Below are 16,798 nucleotides of genomic sequence, written 5' to 3'. Positions count from 1 at the left end.
GATTTTTGTGTATGGTGATAGGGGTAGTAGTCCTGATTCAATCTTCTGCATGTGGTCAGTTTTCCCAGCATCATTTACTGAATAGATTCTTCTCTCCCAGTGGTTGTTGTTGGAAGACTTGTTAAAGATGATTTGGTTGAGATTTTGTTTCTTGAATCTCTATTCTGTTCCAGTGGTCTGTATGCCTGTTCTTACACCAATGCCAGGCTGCTTTGATTATTGTAGCCTTATAATACAGTTTAAAGTCTAGAAATGTGATACCTCCAATTTTGTTTCTTTTGCTGAGGATTGTTTTGGCTATTTGTGGTCGTTTTTATTTCCATATGAATTTTTGTGTTGTTGTTTCCAGGTCTGAAAAGAATAATGATGGTAATTTAATGGGTATTGCGTTGAATCTGTAGATTGCCTTATAGGATGGACATCTTAACAATGTTAATTCTTCCAATCTGTGAACATGGGATATTTTTTCCATTTATTTGTGTCTTTTTTGATTACTTTGAACAGTGTTTTGTAGTTTCATTGTAAAGGTCTTTAACTTTTCTGGTCAGGAAGATACCAAGGTATTTCTTTTTTGTGTGTGGTTATTGTGAATGGGATTGTACTTTTTATTTGGTTCTCTGCCTGTTGTTGGTAGTGTATAAAAATATGACTCTTTTTTTTTTTTTTTTTTAAGTCAGTATCTCACTCTGTCACTCAGGCTGGAGTGCAGTGGCACACTCACAGCCACCCCAGCCTTCACCTGCTGGGCTCAGGTGGATCTATAGGTGCACGCCACCATACCTGGCTAATTTTTTTGGTTTATGGTAGAGACAAGGTCTCACCAAGTTGCCCAGGCTGGTCTCCAATCCCTGGACTCGGGCAATCCTCTTACCTTGGCCTCCCAAAGTGCTGGGTTTACAGACTTGAGCCACTGCGCCCAGCTGTGGCAATATTTTACATGTTGATTTTATACCCTGAGACTTTGCCAAAGTCCTTTATCAGTGCAAGGAAGTTTTTGACAGATTCTCTTGGGTTTTCCACATATAGGATCATATCGTTTGCAAAGAAGGACAGCTTAACTTCCTCTTTTCCTATTTGGGTGACCCTGATATCCCTCTCTTGTTTGATTTCTCTAGCTAGGATTTCCAACAACTATGTTGAACAGGAGGGGTGAGAGTGGGCAGCCTTGTCTTGTTCCGGATTTTAGGGGAAATGCTTCCAGTTTCTGCCTGTTTAGTAATATGTTGGCTGTGGGTTTATCGTAGATGGTTCTTATTATTTTGAGGCCTGTTCCCTCTATACCTAGGTGTACAAGGGTTTTTATCAAGAATGGATGCTGAAGTTTGTTGAAAGCCTTTTCTGCATCTAATGATACAATCATGTGGTTCTTGTTTTTACATCTGTTGATGTATTTAATTACATTTATGGTCTTTCAGATGTTGAATCAACCGTATCCCAGAAATGAAGCCTACTTGGTCATGGCAGATAATTTTTGAGATGTCTTGTTGGATCCAATTTGCTAAAATCTTACTGAGAATTTTTACATCTATGTTCTTCAGGTATATTGGACTGTAGTTCTTGCTCTTTGTCAGGTCTTTGCTTCGTTTGAGTATCAGTGTGATGTTATCTTCATAAAATGATTTGAGAAGACTTCTGTCTTTCTTGATTGCCTAGAATACTTTCAATAGGATTGGTATCAGCTTCTCCTTGTTTGTTATGTAGAACTCCACTGGAAAGCCATCTGGTCCAGGGCTTTTTTTTTGTAGCTAGTTTTCTTATTATGGAGTCAATTTCCTAGGTTGTTTTTGGTCTATTAGGGCCTCTATTTCTTCTTGTTTCAACCAGGGGAGGTTGTGTGATGTCAGAAACTTCTCCATTTTGTTTAGGTTTTTGAATTTGTTTCTATACAGGTGTGCATAATAATCTCTGATAATCTTTTGTGTTTTTTGGGGTCAGTTGTAACTTGATTTTTTTTTTTTTTTTTTTTGCATTTGTGATTGTGTTTGAGCTTTTTGTCTGTTTTTCTTAGTCAATCTGACCAGGGGACCATAAATCTTGTTTATCCTTTCAAAGAGTCAGCTTTTTGTTTTGTTGATTTTTTTCTATGATATTGTTGTCTTCTGTGTCTCATATTTGCACTTTTACTTTGGTGATCTGGATTTTTCTGCTGAAGTTAGGGTTTTGGTGGTCTTGCCTTTCCAGCTCCTTTAGGTGATTTGTGAGGCTGCTGACTTATGATCTTTCTATTTTCTTGATGTGTGGTTGTGGAGATATAAATTCCCCTGTTAGAATTGTTTTCATGGCAAATAAAAGGTTTTGGTAAGATGCATCTTTGTTTTCATTTGTTTACAAGAATCTTTTAATTTCTCTTTTGATTTCTATGTTGACCCACATTCTGTTTGATTTCAGTTGTTGACCAAGCATTGTGCTGTTTAGTGTCCATGTCTTTGTGAGTTTGCGGGGAATCTTGTGGGTGGCGATATTTATTTTTATCCCATTGTGGTCTGAGAAGGTGCATGGTAGTATTTCGGTCTTGTGGAATTTGTTATGCTTGACTTATGGTATCTATTGAGTTCAATTGGTCAAGCATCACGTTGAGGTTCCAAATCTCTTTGTTGATTTTTTGTCTTGATGATTTGTCTAGGGTTGTGAGTGGGGTATTTAAGTTCCCAGCTATGATAATGTTAGAGTCAATATCTTTTTTAAGTTTACTTAGAGGCTGCTTTATGAAAGATGGTGCTCCTATGTTGGGTGCATATATGTTTAGGATGGATATTTCTTGCTGATGGATTGGACCTTTATCATTATGTAGTGACCTTCTGTATCTTTTTAGTTTTTGATAGCTTAAAGGGTATTTTGTCTGATATTAAGGTGGCAACTTCTGCTTTCTTTTGTGTTCCATTCACCTGAAGTTTTGTTTCCCATCCTCTTACTTTGAGTCTGTGAGTGTCCCTTCTGGTGAGACGAGTCTCTTGGAGACAATATATTGTTAGCTCATGGTATTTTATCCATTTTGCCATTCTGTGTCTTTTCAGTGGTGCATTTAGTCCATTCATATTCAGGCTAATTATTGAAATGTGAGATTTTATTCCTGTCATGAGGTTCTTATAGAATTTGTTGTTGTTTTTGCTGTTTGTTTGTTGTCTTTCTTTTGATTTGGGGGTTGATTCATATGTGTTTTCAGTCTTTTTCCTGCGTTCTTATGAAGGGCATTGTCATTCTTTTTTCCCTCTTCCGTGTTTAAGACTTTCTTAAGTGTTTCTTGTAGAGCTGGTCTTGAGGTAGCATAAGCTCTTAGGGATTGAATGTCTGGAAAAGATTTTAATTCTCCATCACTGATGAAGCTTAGTTTAGCTGGGTAGGTAATTCTTGATTGAAATTTTGTATCTTTGAGAACTTTGAAGATTGGACTCCAAGCTCTACTAGCCTGAAGTGTTTCTTTAGATAAATCTGCTGCTATTCTAATTGGTCTTCTCTGGTAGGTAGTCTGACTATTTTATCTTGCTGTCTTTAGGATTTTTTCTTTTATACTTACTTTTTGTAAGTGAATTACTATGTGTCTAGGAGTTGGTCTTCTCATTTGTTGTTTTATAGGGTTCTCTGAATCTCTTGTGTTTGAATGGTTGCATCACTGATGAGATGAGGGAAGTTTTCTTGGATAATTTCATGGAATGTTTGTTCCAGGGTAGTCTCTGTCTTTGTTTCAGGGATTCCAATTAATCTTAGTAATTGCCTTATAAATGCTTGTCCTCCTGTGTTGTGTGCATATATGTTTAGATTAGTGTTGTTTTCCATCCTCTAACTTTGAATCTGTGGGTGCCCTTTGTAGTGAGATGTGTTTTTAGGCAGCATACTGTTGGGTCATGCTTTTTAATCCAGTATGCCATTCTGTGTTTTTTCAAAGGTGCATTTAGTCCATTCATGTTCAGACTGACTATTGAAATGTGAGAGTTTATCTCTGTCATGAGACTCTTATAAAGTTTTTTTGCTCGTTTTAACTTTTGGGTTGATATATGTGTGTGTTTTCAAGTTTGCAGTTGCAATATATTCTCTATTGATTCTGTGTTTTCCTTTTTTCCTGGAAAGCACATGATTGCTCTTTTTTCTCTTTCTTCTGTGCTTAAAACCTTCTCCCGTAGAGAGTGTCTCCTGTAGAGCTGGTTTGAGACCAACATAATCTCTTTGAGATTGAATCTCTGAGAATAATTTTAATTCTTTTCTACCCAGCTAATTTAAAATTAGCTGTGTAGAAAATTCTTGGTTGGAATTGTTTATCTTTAAGAACTTTGAAGATTGGAGTCCAATCTCTTATAGCTAGTAGTGTTTCTGTAGTTAAGTCTGCTGCTATTCTAGTTGGTCTTCCCTGGTAGGTAGTCTTTTTCTCTTGCTGCCTTTAGGGTTTTTTATTTTATACTTACTTTGTGTAAGTGAATTACTGTGTGTCTGAGAGTTGGTCTTTTCATTTGATGCCTTGCAAGGGTTCTCTGAGTGTCTTGCATTTGTTTGGTTGTGTCTCTGATGAGATGAGGGGAGTTTTCTTGGATAACCTCATGGAATGTTTTTCAAAGGTGTTCTCTGTCTCCCTTTCTAGTTCAGTAATGCTGATTAGGCATAAATTGGTCTCTTAATATAATTGCACATCTTTTGGAGGCTTTGTTCTGTCTTTTTTCCTCTTTTTAAAATTTTTTAATTTTTTTGAGTTGAAGTCTCACTCTTTCATTCAGGCTGGGGTGCAGTGGCATGCTCATGGCTATTGCAGCTTCAACCTGCTGGACTCAGATGATCCTTCCACCTCAGCCTTCCAAGTAGCTGGAACTATAGGCACGTGCCACCATACCTGGCTAGATTTTTAATTTATTGTAGAGACAAGGTCTCGTCAAGTTGGTCAGGCTAGTTTCAAACCCCTGGGCTCAGGCAATGCCCTTACCTCCACCTCCCAAAGTACTGGGATTACAGGTATAAGCCACTGTACCTGGCCTTGTTCTTAAGCTTCTTGTCTATGTTTTTAACTGTTTGAGTTAGTTCCATATTTTGGTCTTTAAGCTATGAGATTCTTCTGCTTGGTTAATTCTGCTTTCCGTGCTTGTCAATATGTTATTTATTTCATTCATTGTACTTTTTATTTCCATCATCTCTGTTATCAACTCTTTTCATTCTTTCTTCTTGCCTTTCATGATTTTTATTCATTGTCTCCATTAATACCTTAGTTTGGCTTTGTGGTCTGAAACCAGTCATCCTGAGGGCTCTTCATTATTTGAATTTTGTAGTCTGTAGTCTCAGGTGCTGCCTTTCAAGGGATCTGGGGGATGCCTGTGTTCTTTCATTAGTTCTTCTTCATTTGTGATGGATTCCCTCTCCCTTTTTTTCCTCTTTAATTCCATTGCTTAGTGAGAAGGGGGTATAGCTTTCACTTCTGAATGCTCAACCCCCTATCATTCCTTGGGTAGAGCCACTGGATTTGCTCAGTTTTGAAGCTGGGCTGGGGTGGGGTCTATGCTTTCTTTTTGCAGGTTTGATATTTGATTAAGGTGTAAGGGGGGGAGCCAAGGTTCAGAAGCTACCTGCAGATCACGGTATCTACTGACTGGGTGTGGCCTCCCTGGAAACCACTTTCCACCACTTTACACTATGTCCATGTGGTGGGAGTGTATGTATACTACCTGAAACCAAAATGAGATAAGAGAAAGGAAAAGAATAGAGAAAGAAAGAAGAGAGAAGAAAGGAAGAGGAAGGAAAAGACAAAGACAAAAGAGAACAAACAGCATGCAAACGAATAGATAACAAAACAAAACCAACAACAACAACAAAAATGCACACACACACAAAAAGGAGAGAGAGAAAAAAGGGGGAATCAAATCAGAACACACATATACAAAGATATGTATGGAGGCCAGGCTTGGTGGCTCAGCCTGTGATCCTAGCACTTTAGGAGGCCAAGATGAGTGGATTGCTTGTGCCTTTGGGTTCGAGACCAGCCCAGGCAACTTGTCGAGACCTTGTCTCTACAATAAATAAAAAAATAATTAGCCAGGCGTGGTAGTGTGCATCTGTAGTTCGGCTACTTGACTGAAGGATCGCCAGAGCCCAGCAGGTCGATGCCAGGGTGACCATGAGAGTGCCACCGCACTCCAGCCTGGGTGACGGTGTGAGACTCCAACTCAAAAAAAAAAAGATATGTATGGAGAGGGTGAGCGAAAAAGAAAAAAAGACCCAAAACTTTTGTGTCTTGAGTGCCCTCTTGCTCCCTTTTGTGGCTGTTTCTGGAACTGGCGGAGGTTCTTTTTTTTCTGGCATGTCCCAAGCACCGCCACTTTTGGCTCACTGTGGGAGAGAGTGGGCTTTGGTCTCTAGTCCTTCGGCTCTGCTCTATGGCAGTCAGGCTGCTCTCCATATGGGTCAGATACCCCACGGACTGCTGGGGAAAGGGAGCTGGATTGGACCAAGACTATCTCCTACTCATGTGCTGCTGCTAGGTCGCCCACTCGGACTACATATGTCTGTGAATGGACCAGTGTGGAGGGTTGAGCATCTGGGTTTCCAAGTCCGGGCTGTCTCTCTGGGCATCTTGCACCTGTTGTATCCTCCCTGGAAAACAATGATCGATCCCAGAGGGGTGTGGAGATTGCCCCTCAGCCCCAGGATGCAGGGTTCTCGGTACTGGGCAAGCCAAAGGACGTCTCTGCCTGGTTCTGGGACAGAGAAAATGGTGCCAGCTGGTGTCTTCTCCTCTGGCAGGATTCAGCTCCAGACCTCCTCCCTGTGCTTTCTCCACAGTCCCCACTGCCAGTGCCTGACCTGTTGCGGCAGTAGGTGGTGTCGGGCCAGGTGCTGGGTGCTCAGAGGCAGCTTATCTCTACTGCTTTTTCCTGAGAGATGTCCTGAGAGTGGTGGATGTTCCTGGTGCCGGAGGTGCCAAATTCAGAGCAGTGGTGTGTTGCAGTTTCTTCTGCAGGGGAACCCCAGGTGCTTGTTTCCATGTCTCCCCTCAGTTGAACATTCGCTCACCCACTTGCACACATGCACACAGATTTGTTCTTACACACACACACACACACACACACACACACACACACACACACACACACTAACCCACGCAAAGACTCACACACTGCAACTGGTTCCAGCATTATCCCGCCCCTTTCTAAGGTAGTGCTTTTAGAGTATATGATCCCCATCATGGAAAATGAAGTAGGTGTAACCCAGGTCTTAGGCCTCCACTTTCATGGGGCAAGTTCGAAAGGGCTCCTCATGCCCTGTGTGGGGCTGACTGCCTGGCAGAATGCCAGACAACCAGCACCTGCCCTAGGAAAGAGAAGAAAGGACCCTCCCAAGCCTGCTGGTGACCCCCCAATTAAAATTATTGTGTTGCCCAAAACTAAATTAAAACATTAGTCATATTTCCTTAACATTCTATCTCTCTGTTACTGCTGTAAATTATTACCTGTGTGAGAGTAGAAGCACAACAAAGAGGTGTTCAGTCTACTGATGTGGATGAAGAAAGGGTCTTTTGCATGTTACCCCCAAATCCGCCATTGGGCAGAGTCTTAGGTATACTCACTCTCCTAAATGTTTGGCGATATGGACTAGTGGACAGGTGGAGGGAATGTCACAGCAGTGAATTTGCTGAAACATAAAATGTTACTACTGTTTTTAGAAGGCTGAAGAAATAGTTGCTACTGCAGCCTTGTTCATGCCACTAAAATACTGTTCTGTTTTCACCCTTATTTTACACCCACATACTTTGTTCCCCTCCTGTTCTATGGTATTTTTACAATACAGGCAGCTCTTGTTAACTTATTTTTAAAGATTAAGAGTTAAAAATGGGCCTGTTACTAATTTCTCAACTTTTATATAAAATTTCTTGGATGTACATGTTCTTACTTAACCAGTGGCTAATTGTAGTCAGTGGTTTGTAGAGAATGAATTCCAGAGCAGACCCTCAACAAGGCACAGGGCTGTCTATAGCTAGGCCTTAGTGATGGCAGAGAAGGGTGGGAACCAGTGGGGCCTTGAGTGAGGAGTGTTTTAAATAATTGATCATAAGAAGAAAGCAATTAATGTCTTTCACTGGCAGCCCTGTTTTTTTTAATGAAAGGAATCTTTGCTTTTCCCTGGGTATATGTTCACTTTCTTTCTTTCATTTTTTATTTTTTTGAGTTTGAGTTTGAGTATCACTCTGTCGCCTAGGCTGGAGTGCAGTGTCGACCTGCTGGGCTCTGGTGTTCCTTCCAAGTAGTCAGAACTACAGGCGTGCACTACCATGCCCGGCTAGTTAACTTTCAACTAAAGCAAAGACAAATGGAGTGCCCAAAGTTAAAAATCTGAAGTTTGACCATACTAATGGAGATTTTGTGATCATTTAGATATGAAAGTTCTGCTTTATGCCATCAGTTAAAGAGTATTTGCTAAGCTGTTAATATGAAACAGAGCAAAGTTTTAAAAAACAATTTTTTAATGTTCACCTTTAGATGATTTTGGTTAAAGAGAATAACACATTGTCAAAGTGTAATTTTTAAAAAGTTAAGTATAGGACTCTTGTACACACATGGAATGAATATGTATCAAAGATTTATTCAACTCATTAATAAAGAGACCCACAGATGGTAACATTGGCCCAAAGAATAACTAAAGGAGGGGGCCATGAAAACATTCAGGAAAGAACATCAGAATAAGATGACTGAGTTAGATATAAAACTGGTTCAGCTTAATAAAACCAGACAGAAATCATGTGCATCTCTACTGGACAAGAATATAAAAGTTAACATTAACTTCCAAAGTCAGGGCCTTTGATCAATAGGAAAGATCTTATCGAATGCAAATCCTGGCTAGTTAAATAATCCTTGTGTGAGCTGTCAGGCAGTGCTCCAGTATGACGTTAAAAAGACATGCTCTCTTCCTTTATCTTATTTACAAGTTTTGAATACTTTTACTTAACATATTGATATTATGAAGGTGAGCTTAATGTCCCTAGAGGAGTCAAATTCCTAGAGACAGGACGTAGATGGGGTTGCCAGTGGCTGGAGGGAGGAGGAACAGGGAAATGGGTGCAGAGTTTCAGTTTTGCAAGATGAAAAGTTGTGTGAATGGTTGTGGTGGTTGCACAGCAGTGTGACCGTACCTAATGCCATTGAACTGTCCACTTAAAAATTAAGATGGTAGGCTGGGCTCAGTGGCTGAGCCTGTAATCCCAGCACTTTGGGAGGCCGAGGTGAGTGGATTGCCTGAGCCTGCAAGTTCGAGACCAACCCAGGTAACTTGGCGAGACCTTGTCTCTACAATAAATCACAAAAATTAGCCAGGCATTGTAGCACACACCTGTAGTTCTGGCTACTCGGAAGGCTGAGGCAGAAGAATTGCCAGAGCCCAGCAGGTCGACACTGGGGTGGCCATGAGTGTGCTGCTGCACTTCAGCCTAGGTGACAGAGTGAGACTCCAACTCAAAAAAAAAAAAAATTAAATGGTAAATTTCATGTTATGTATATTTTACAATTAAAAATAAAATTTAAAGATGGACTAACACATGAGTATATGAAGAAAAAAATTAATGATTCCTTATCTTCCTGAGAGTACCAATGTAATAACCCTCCATGTTAACTCACTTTTCCTTGTTCATAAAAACAAATTAGATTTTTTCCAAAATTAGGATTATTAAAGTTTTTTAACCTGTGACATGTATTTTTTTTCCTTAACAATATATCACAGATAGCGCTGTGGGTCGTAGGTATTGATTTAATTAATTCCTCTTAATATCAACTTTATAGACTGGACATATCTTAATTTATTCAACTATTTCTTTTCTTTGCTGATCAACTAATGAAAGCTTAGGGTGTTTCAAGGTGTTTTTTTTTTCTCTCCCAATACAAACACTGTTATAACAAAAATGTTTTAATCCAGGAGAGTGATGCTGAAGGCCAGGATCTGAGTAGTGACAGGCAGAAGGCAGGAGGGAATGGAGCAAAGAAACATTTGCTGGGAAAATGAATTGAGTTTAGTGTCCAGGTGAAAATGGACACTATTTGATGTAAGTGGCTGCTGCCACTTTGTTGAGGGAAGGGAATAGAAGAACAGCAGAAGGTTTTAGGGGAGATGGCAGAGAAGCTGAGAGGATAAGCATGTTTTTTGGTTTTTTTTTTTGAGTTGGAGTCTCACTCTGTCGCCCAGACTGGAGTGCAGTGGCCGCTCCCGGCCATCGCAGCCTTGACCTGCTGGGCTCCGGCGATCCTTCCTCCTCCGCCTTCCGAGGAGCTGGAACTACAGGCGCGCGCTACCACACCCGGCTAATTTTTGATTTATTGTAGAGATGAGGTCTCGCCAAGTTGCCCAGGCGGGTCTCGAACTCGCGGGATCAGGCAATCCACTCACCTCAGCCTCCCAAAGGCGTGAGATTACAGGCTGAGCCACTGAGCCCGGCTAAGCATGTGTTTTAAAAATGTTGGGTTTGAGGTAGGCATGCTGTCCAGCAGATAGTTATAGTTTAGTGTGTAAAACTTGGGGAGGACATCACAGATGGAGATCGTGGATTTGAGAGTCCCTTGCACAGAGTCATAACTGAAGTTATGAGAATGGATGAAATCTGTTCCCAAGGAGACTTTGTACTATAGAGGAAGGGGATGAATTCCCTGGAAGTGACCTGTATTTAGGCGTCTGGCCTAGCAGACAGAAGGAGTGGACAGAAGACAAGGAACGGGGATAGAGCCTGGGGAAGGGTCAAGGGGGAAGAGTCTGAAACTAAGTCACAACAAATCTATTCTTAGGAAATGTAGTGAAGTCAATTCTCTTTTAGGAATTTGTAGCACAGACTTTGCTGCTCACTGCTTGTTGTGTGTGTCTTTAAGGACCCCTTCCTCTGTGAGTCTCTCTTCAGATGCCAGTTTTCTTGTATAAACCACCAGAAAATCATAGATGGTTTGGTAAGCCACCTTGAGCACAACTTTGAATTGAAGGAAAAAGCCAAATCAAGTCGCAGAAGAACACAGTTTAATTGTAGTTTGACATCTCTCAATAGTGTTAAGTCACTTTTTAAAAGGCTATGTTATGTTCGCAGAAACTAGGATTTTACTAATAAAGGAGTGTGTATGTCAATTTCATAGAAACATGTGAACTGGAAAAGGGTGAACAGAGTTACCCTGAGAAAACAGTAAATACAAAGAATTTCTAAAGCATTTAGAATTAGCTTTGAAACTGTCTCAACAACCTGTACTAGCATATTGCTACCAGATTACCCTATTACCACCAGATCTTTTCATAAAGGTTCTGTGAATTGTTAAACCCAGCCTAGGTGACTGGAGGAGAGATGAAGTGAATTACTTGTAGTCCAAATGCATTTTGTGTCACTTCTTATGGCTTTGAGAAATACCTAAGTGTGGAAGAGCAACTGAGTCATCAGAACTGTCGATGTCACTGGGAGTGGACTCAGTGGGAACCCGCCGTGTTTGAGGCACGAGTCCATTTAATTAAAAAGTTGTGTTCCTTGTTTTTTATTCGATACCATTAGGTTCCTGAAGAAGAACAAAAAGAAATAAAGACATTCAATAAAGTAGCATGTCTTCTTGTAGAAAAATAGAATATATACATAGAAAAATATTGAAGAAAAGAAATGCAAGATATTCTGGGATTGTTTACTGCTGCTGAAGGAATTCACAGTCAGAATGAGGCTAGTCCGCACTCAGGTCCCCCGCCCCCAGGGAAGGAAAAAGCAGGTGGGAGAACAGTGGGTGCCGAGGAGAGCCTGGCAGGTGAGAGGAGGCGGCAGGTGGTGAACAAGCTGCTTCCAGATAATATGATCACAGGAGTATTTATAGGGTGGTCAGTTTTAGGCATGATAGACTTGGGCCATAATCTTGGGTTACTCAATTATAAATTGCAAAGAAGAAGGTCATGGCTGTGGAGTGTTGATCTAGAGACTAATGTATCTGTCACCTTTGTAATAAAGTTGGTATAATAATGGACAAACATTGACAGACTATGCCCCTGTTCCTGGACATTTGAACCAACAAAGAGGCACTTGCTGCTGCTTCTGCCACTGTCACCGCTGCCACTGAATACAAATAATTTTGCTTGAATCGGAGCCTCCTTTGTAGTTTCCGAGTTGCATTTTTATAGAATTTCATTTAACCCTCTAAACAATTCTGTGAAGTGAACCAGGAGTTAATATCTCTTAATGAATGACCCTGAGTCTCAGAGTTTAAGGGGTGAATGCCCCAGGAATGTCAGAAGGCTAAGATTTGAACTCAGGTTTTCCTATTCGAAATCCTGTGTTCTTTCTATTTACAAACATTCATACAAATGACAGAAGGGAGTGAAGCAGTATGGGCAGAGGACATGGGAGGGAGGAAAGACTTGAAAAGGGTCTTTTAAAAAATATAATAACAAAACTGAAAGTTCAGAAGGCCTGGCCCCATGTTGAGAACTGGACTCTGGCTTGTCCCATAGAGGATTCGTGTGGGACTCAGGTCTAAAAAATAAGCTTGGATCTGAAGGAAAGTCTGCATTCAAGTAAGATAAGCCAGGTACCTCGGGTACAAAACGTCAAGGGCACTTATTCTCAGGGTCATGTGAGTGCAGGGTTAGCCGTGGAGAGTGAGTCCCTCCTTGTGTGTTATGCCCAGGTGTGATCTGTGTCACTTTAAATATCTTCAGTGGCTTGCAATTCCTAAAGAACTCTGACTGAAGGTGGAGGAGTAATTACTGCAAGCAGACTCTTAGTGTTGCACGGGCCTAGTCCATTTGGAAGTATTAATGAGTCATAGGAGCTAAGCAGATGAACTCTAGTAGCCTCCTAGGAGATCCTTAGGAAAGTAATTTGCCCATTGAACTCTCCTTGCCAGCCCAACTGGAGTGCCTGATTATCAAGAAAAATCTTGAATTTTTTGCCTAAGACCCTTAATTGTATTGGAGTCACCGGATCTTGGGAATGGAGAGGTTTAGGTCAGAGATTTCCAACCTGACTGTTTCCTCTCGGTCATTTGACAGTGCAGAATCTTTAGTGCCAGGGCCTGCTTTAGGCTTTATTTGCGGGCAAGTGTTGTGACCCGTTCTGGTCTCTGAACACATAGGCCAGGCCTAAGCCCCTGGGTCTGCTTCTTTGCACCATCTCCATGAGCTGCAGTTGCGCAGTTTGAAAGAGACACCAAAATCCAGACACAACAAAGCCTCCTCTTTTGCATGTACTGAGGTTGGGAATGACAGGTCTTTCCTCTTTTGCCTGTTCATTTTTATCTTTCCCTATAATACATAAATAATTGGCTTAGTCTGTTTATTGCACAAAGAGAAAATTAAACATCTGAAATTTTCAGAGCTATGAGAAATAATTTCCAGAGTGTGAAAAAATAGCTACTGGAAATTTCAGCAGCTGCCTTTGGTATAGTGGGAATTTATTACTCAATTCAGAAACAATCTTGGCCCAAACCAGGCAGTTGTGTAGGCAAGCAGTGGGCACCTTTCCTAAACAGCACACTGCCAGAAACACCTTTGTTCATATCTGAGACAGCCTGAACCAAGAGTATCTTTCTGTCCAAGACTGTTTGATTACCTCTGAATCTTAGGCATACCACAAAAACCATTGAGACTTAGCCAGTGGATTTTACTTGTATGAGATATTGCATAGCTCCCAAGGGCAGGGGAGGCAACAGAAAAGTCAGAGCCCAACAATAAATAGCTCTTTGTACCAGTCCCCTTCCCAGCCCCAAACCATTGAGATTATAGAGAAAGCAACCAGCATTCATAGAAGGCTTTGCAGCCCAGCAACTCGGCAGACGCTGATCAGATGTGAACTCATCTTTCTGCAGTGTGTGGCTGCGACCTGGCACAAGGGGGCTTCTTCATAAAGAACGGAGAGTATCTCTGCACCCTGGACTACCAGCGGATGTACGGGACACGCTGCCATGGCTGTGGGGAGTTTGTGGAAGGCGAGGTGGTGACTGCTCTGGGCCAGACCTACCATCCCAACTGCTTTGCTTGTACTATCTGCAAGTAAGTGACTTTCTTAAGTCCACAGCTTCTTCCTCCAACAGAGAAATGCTGGTCTTGGTTGTTCAAGCTTTCTTGAGTAGTACTTAGTCTTAAAATATTTTTTCTGATGTATCCTTAGATTTCCTACGTATTATCAGTCTCAGTCAAAAAAGTAACCTCGTTGGGATACTTTAGACACGATGTTCTCTCCAAATTGATATGGTTTTAAGTGACTTGAAACCAAATCTGAAAGCAGCTCTGTGTCTTAAAATATTTTGAGCAATTAAAACATGGAGGGGAAATGATACAATTGCTTACAAGGATAAAGTTTATTTGGAAGTATAAGTTCTTATGTGTGTGTTTAAAATGTTCTCTTCACTCTATAGCAGGAATTGGCAAACCATGACCTGTGGGCCACATTAAACCTAATTCTTGTTTTTTCAAATAAAGTTTTATTGGAATATAGCTCTGCCCATTTGTTTGTGTATTGCCTATGGCTGCCTTAATGTAACAGTGGCAGAGTTGAGTAGTTGTGACAGAGATCATATGGTCCACAAAGTCTAAAAAAAATTTACAAGCTGATCTTTCAGGGGAAAAGTTTGCCAAGTCCCGCTTTCCAGGTATCTATCATCTACTCAGGTTAAATCTTAACTACACAAATAGCTTGATTAAAATGATCAGTCAGGAAGAAGGCAAAAACTGTGAAGTGTAAGTGGGAAAATGTTGATGTATTTTGAGGGCTACACATTATAAAACTTAAGATGGGCTTGATTCCCATAACTAGGAGACACACCAACAAGAGTCAACTACTTATTGATCCATTCTACTTTGGCAATCTCATACCCTTTCAAACGGTACACCATTTGCTATGACTTTCTAAAAACTACAGTTCAGAGGAGGTGGGTTGGTTGCTTTTTAGCATTTCATGTTTCTAAGCAGATGTAAACTCTAGAAGGGTAGATTTAATATTGTATAATTAGTTAACAAGATAATACTGATAGATAAATCATAAGACATGAAATAGTCATAATAAATTCACTGAGATAACTTTTTATAGTTATGCATCAGCTCATTTCACAATTTCATTTTTAAAAAATCATAATTAAGAAATTCTGAATGAACTTTTCCATATTTAATCAAAGCCAAGTTTTCTCCTGACTTCTCCCATTTCAGGCTGCAGCATTCAGCCTGGCTAAGAGTCCTGGAATAGCATTGAGCCCCACTCCTTATTCTGCTTTTCGGGATGAACTGAGACCTGTGTGAATGAGCTTTTTCAAGACAACTGCTTTAGCTTTAAAATAAGAGACTGTGAACTAGATTCTCCAAACCTAACTGATCACTAGAATCTCCTGGATGGGGTGGGGATGGTGTTGGGAAGGGAGTTTCTTTTTAAAATACCCATTTCTAGCCTATTTAGTAGTTCCTGGAGGGTTCCCAAGTATGATGTTACTCAGCCGGGTTGGAAGGCACTGGCCCCAGTAAACTCTAAGATCTCCTTTGATCCTGACCCTGAGAAGTCATTGTTTTAAAGTTGGTATAGAGCAGGCTTGGTGGCTCAAGCCTGTAATCCCAGCACTTTGAGAGGCCTGGGCGAGAGGATTGTCTGAGTCTGCAGGTTCGAGATCAGCCTGGGCAACATGGTGAGACCTCGTCTCTGCAAGACATCAAAAAAATTAGCTGGGCATGGTGGCACGTGCTTGTAGGTCTGGCTACTTGGAAGGCTGAGGCAGAAGGATCACCGGGACCCAGTATGTCAACACTGGGGTGGCTGTGAGTGTGTCACTGCACTCCAGCCTGGGCGACAGAGTGAGACTCCAACTCAAAAAATAAAATAAAATAAAGTTGGTATAATGAGGGGCAAACATCGACAGATTGTGCTCCTGTTCCTGGATGTTTGAGCCAGCAAAGAGGCACTTGATGCTGCTGCCGACACCACTGCTACTGAATAACAATAATTCTGCCTAAATTGGAGTCTCCTTTGTATTTATATAGAATTTCATTTAATCCTCTTAACAATTCTTTGGCATGAGCCAGCAGTTAATAACTCTATGAGTGACTCTGAGCCTCAGAGTTTAAAGGGTAAGTACCCCAGGTTAATGTCAGAAGGCTAAGATCTGGACTCAGGTTTTCTAACTCGAAATCCTGTGTTCTTTCTATTTACAAACATTCATACAAATAGCAGAGGGGAGTGAAGCAGTATGGGCAGAGGACATGGGGAAGGAGGAAAATCTTGAAAAGGGTCTTTTAAAAAATATGATAACAACTGAAAGTTCAGAAAGCCTGGCCCCATGTTGAGAACTGGACTCTGGCTTGTCCCATAGAGGATTCGTGTGGGACTCAGGTCTAAAAAATAAGCTTGAATCTGAAAGAAGATCTGCATTTGGGCAAGGTAAGTCAGGTGCCTCGGGTGCAAAATGTCAAGGGGCACTTATTCTCAGTGTCATGTGAGTGTAGGGTCAGGTGTAGAGAGTGAGCCCCTCCTTACATGTTGTGCCCAGATCCAGTCCTGGCCTGGACAGAGGCAGCAAAACTTGTGCTTGTTGTGTTGATGAATCCTTAAAGCCCTGACATTTTCCTTACAGTACAAATTTAAAGGTTTTCCAGGTTTAGCTAATGAGTGTGAAGCAATAGCCCCAGCATGTGATTTTGATTATTAAAGACAGAGCAAGTTCTGAGTCAGTGGATGCCATCCGCACCTGTCTGTGGCCTGTGGTCTCTTTAGCTGGCCAGTCCAGACAAGTGAGTTAACCTCTCTGTGCCTTCTCTGTACAGTGGAAAGTGACACAACACCATGAGTGGAGATAGCATCACCTCTCCTCAGGACTTCTTAAAATTTGGAGGTGTAAGAATTTAAAGCTCTCCTTGATGA

The 16,798-nt window shown here is 41.1% G+C and overlaps 1 protein-coding gene across 1 annotated transcript in view; it reads left to right on the top strand.

Annotated features, from left to right (window-relative positions):
- Nucleotides 1-16,798, top strand: part of ABLIM1 (actin binding LIM protein 1) — a 176,931-nt gene that overhangs the window by 27,614 nt on the left and 132,519 nt on the right. Inside the window, exon 3 of the mRNA XM_021709761.1 lies at nt 13,767-13,950. Coding sequence (XP_021565436.1) covers nt 13,844-13,950 — 107 coding nt within the window. The 5' untranslated portion in view covers nt 13,767-13,843. The remainder of the gene's footprint in view (nt 1-13,766; nt 13,951-16,798) is intronic.

The sequence above is a fragment of the Carlito syrichta genome, unplaced genomic scaffold (genome assembly GCF_000164805.1).
Source record: "Carlito syrichta isolate Samal-C Ts95f unplaced genomic scaffold, Tarsius_syrichta-2.0.1 Scaffold281088, whole genome shotgun sequence".
Lineage (NCBI taxonomy): Eukaryota > Metazoa > Chordata > Mammalia > Primates > Tarsiidae > Carlito > Carlito syrichta.
The sequence above is the reverse complement of the archived record's forward strand: the minus strand, read 5'-3'. Positions and strand labels throughout refer to the sequence as shown.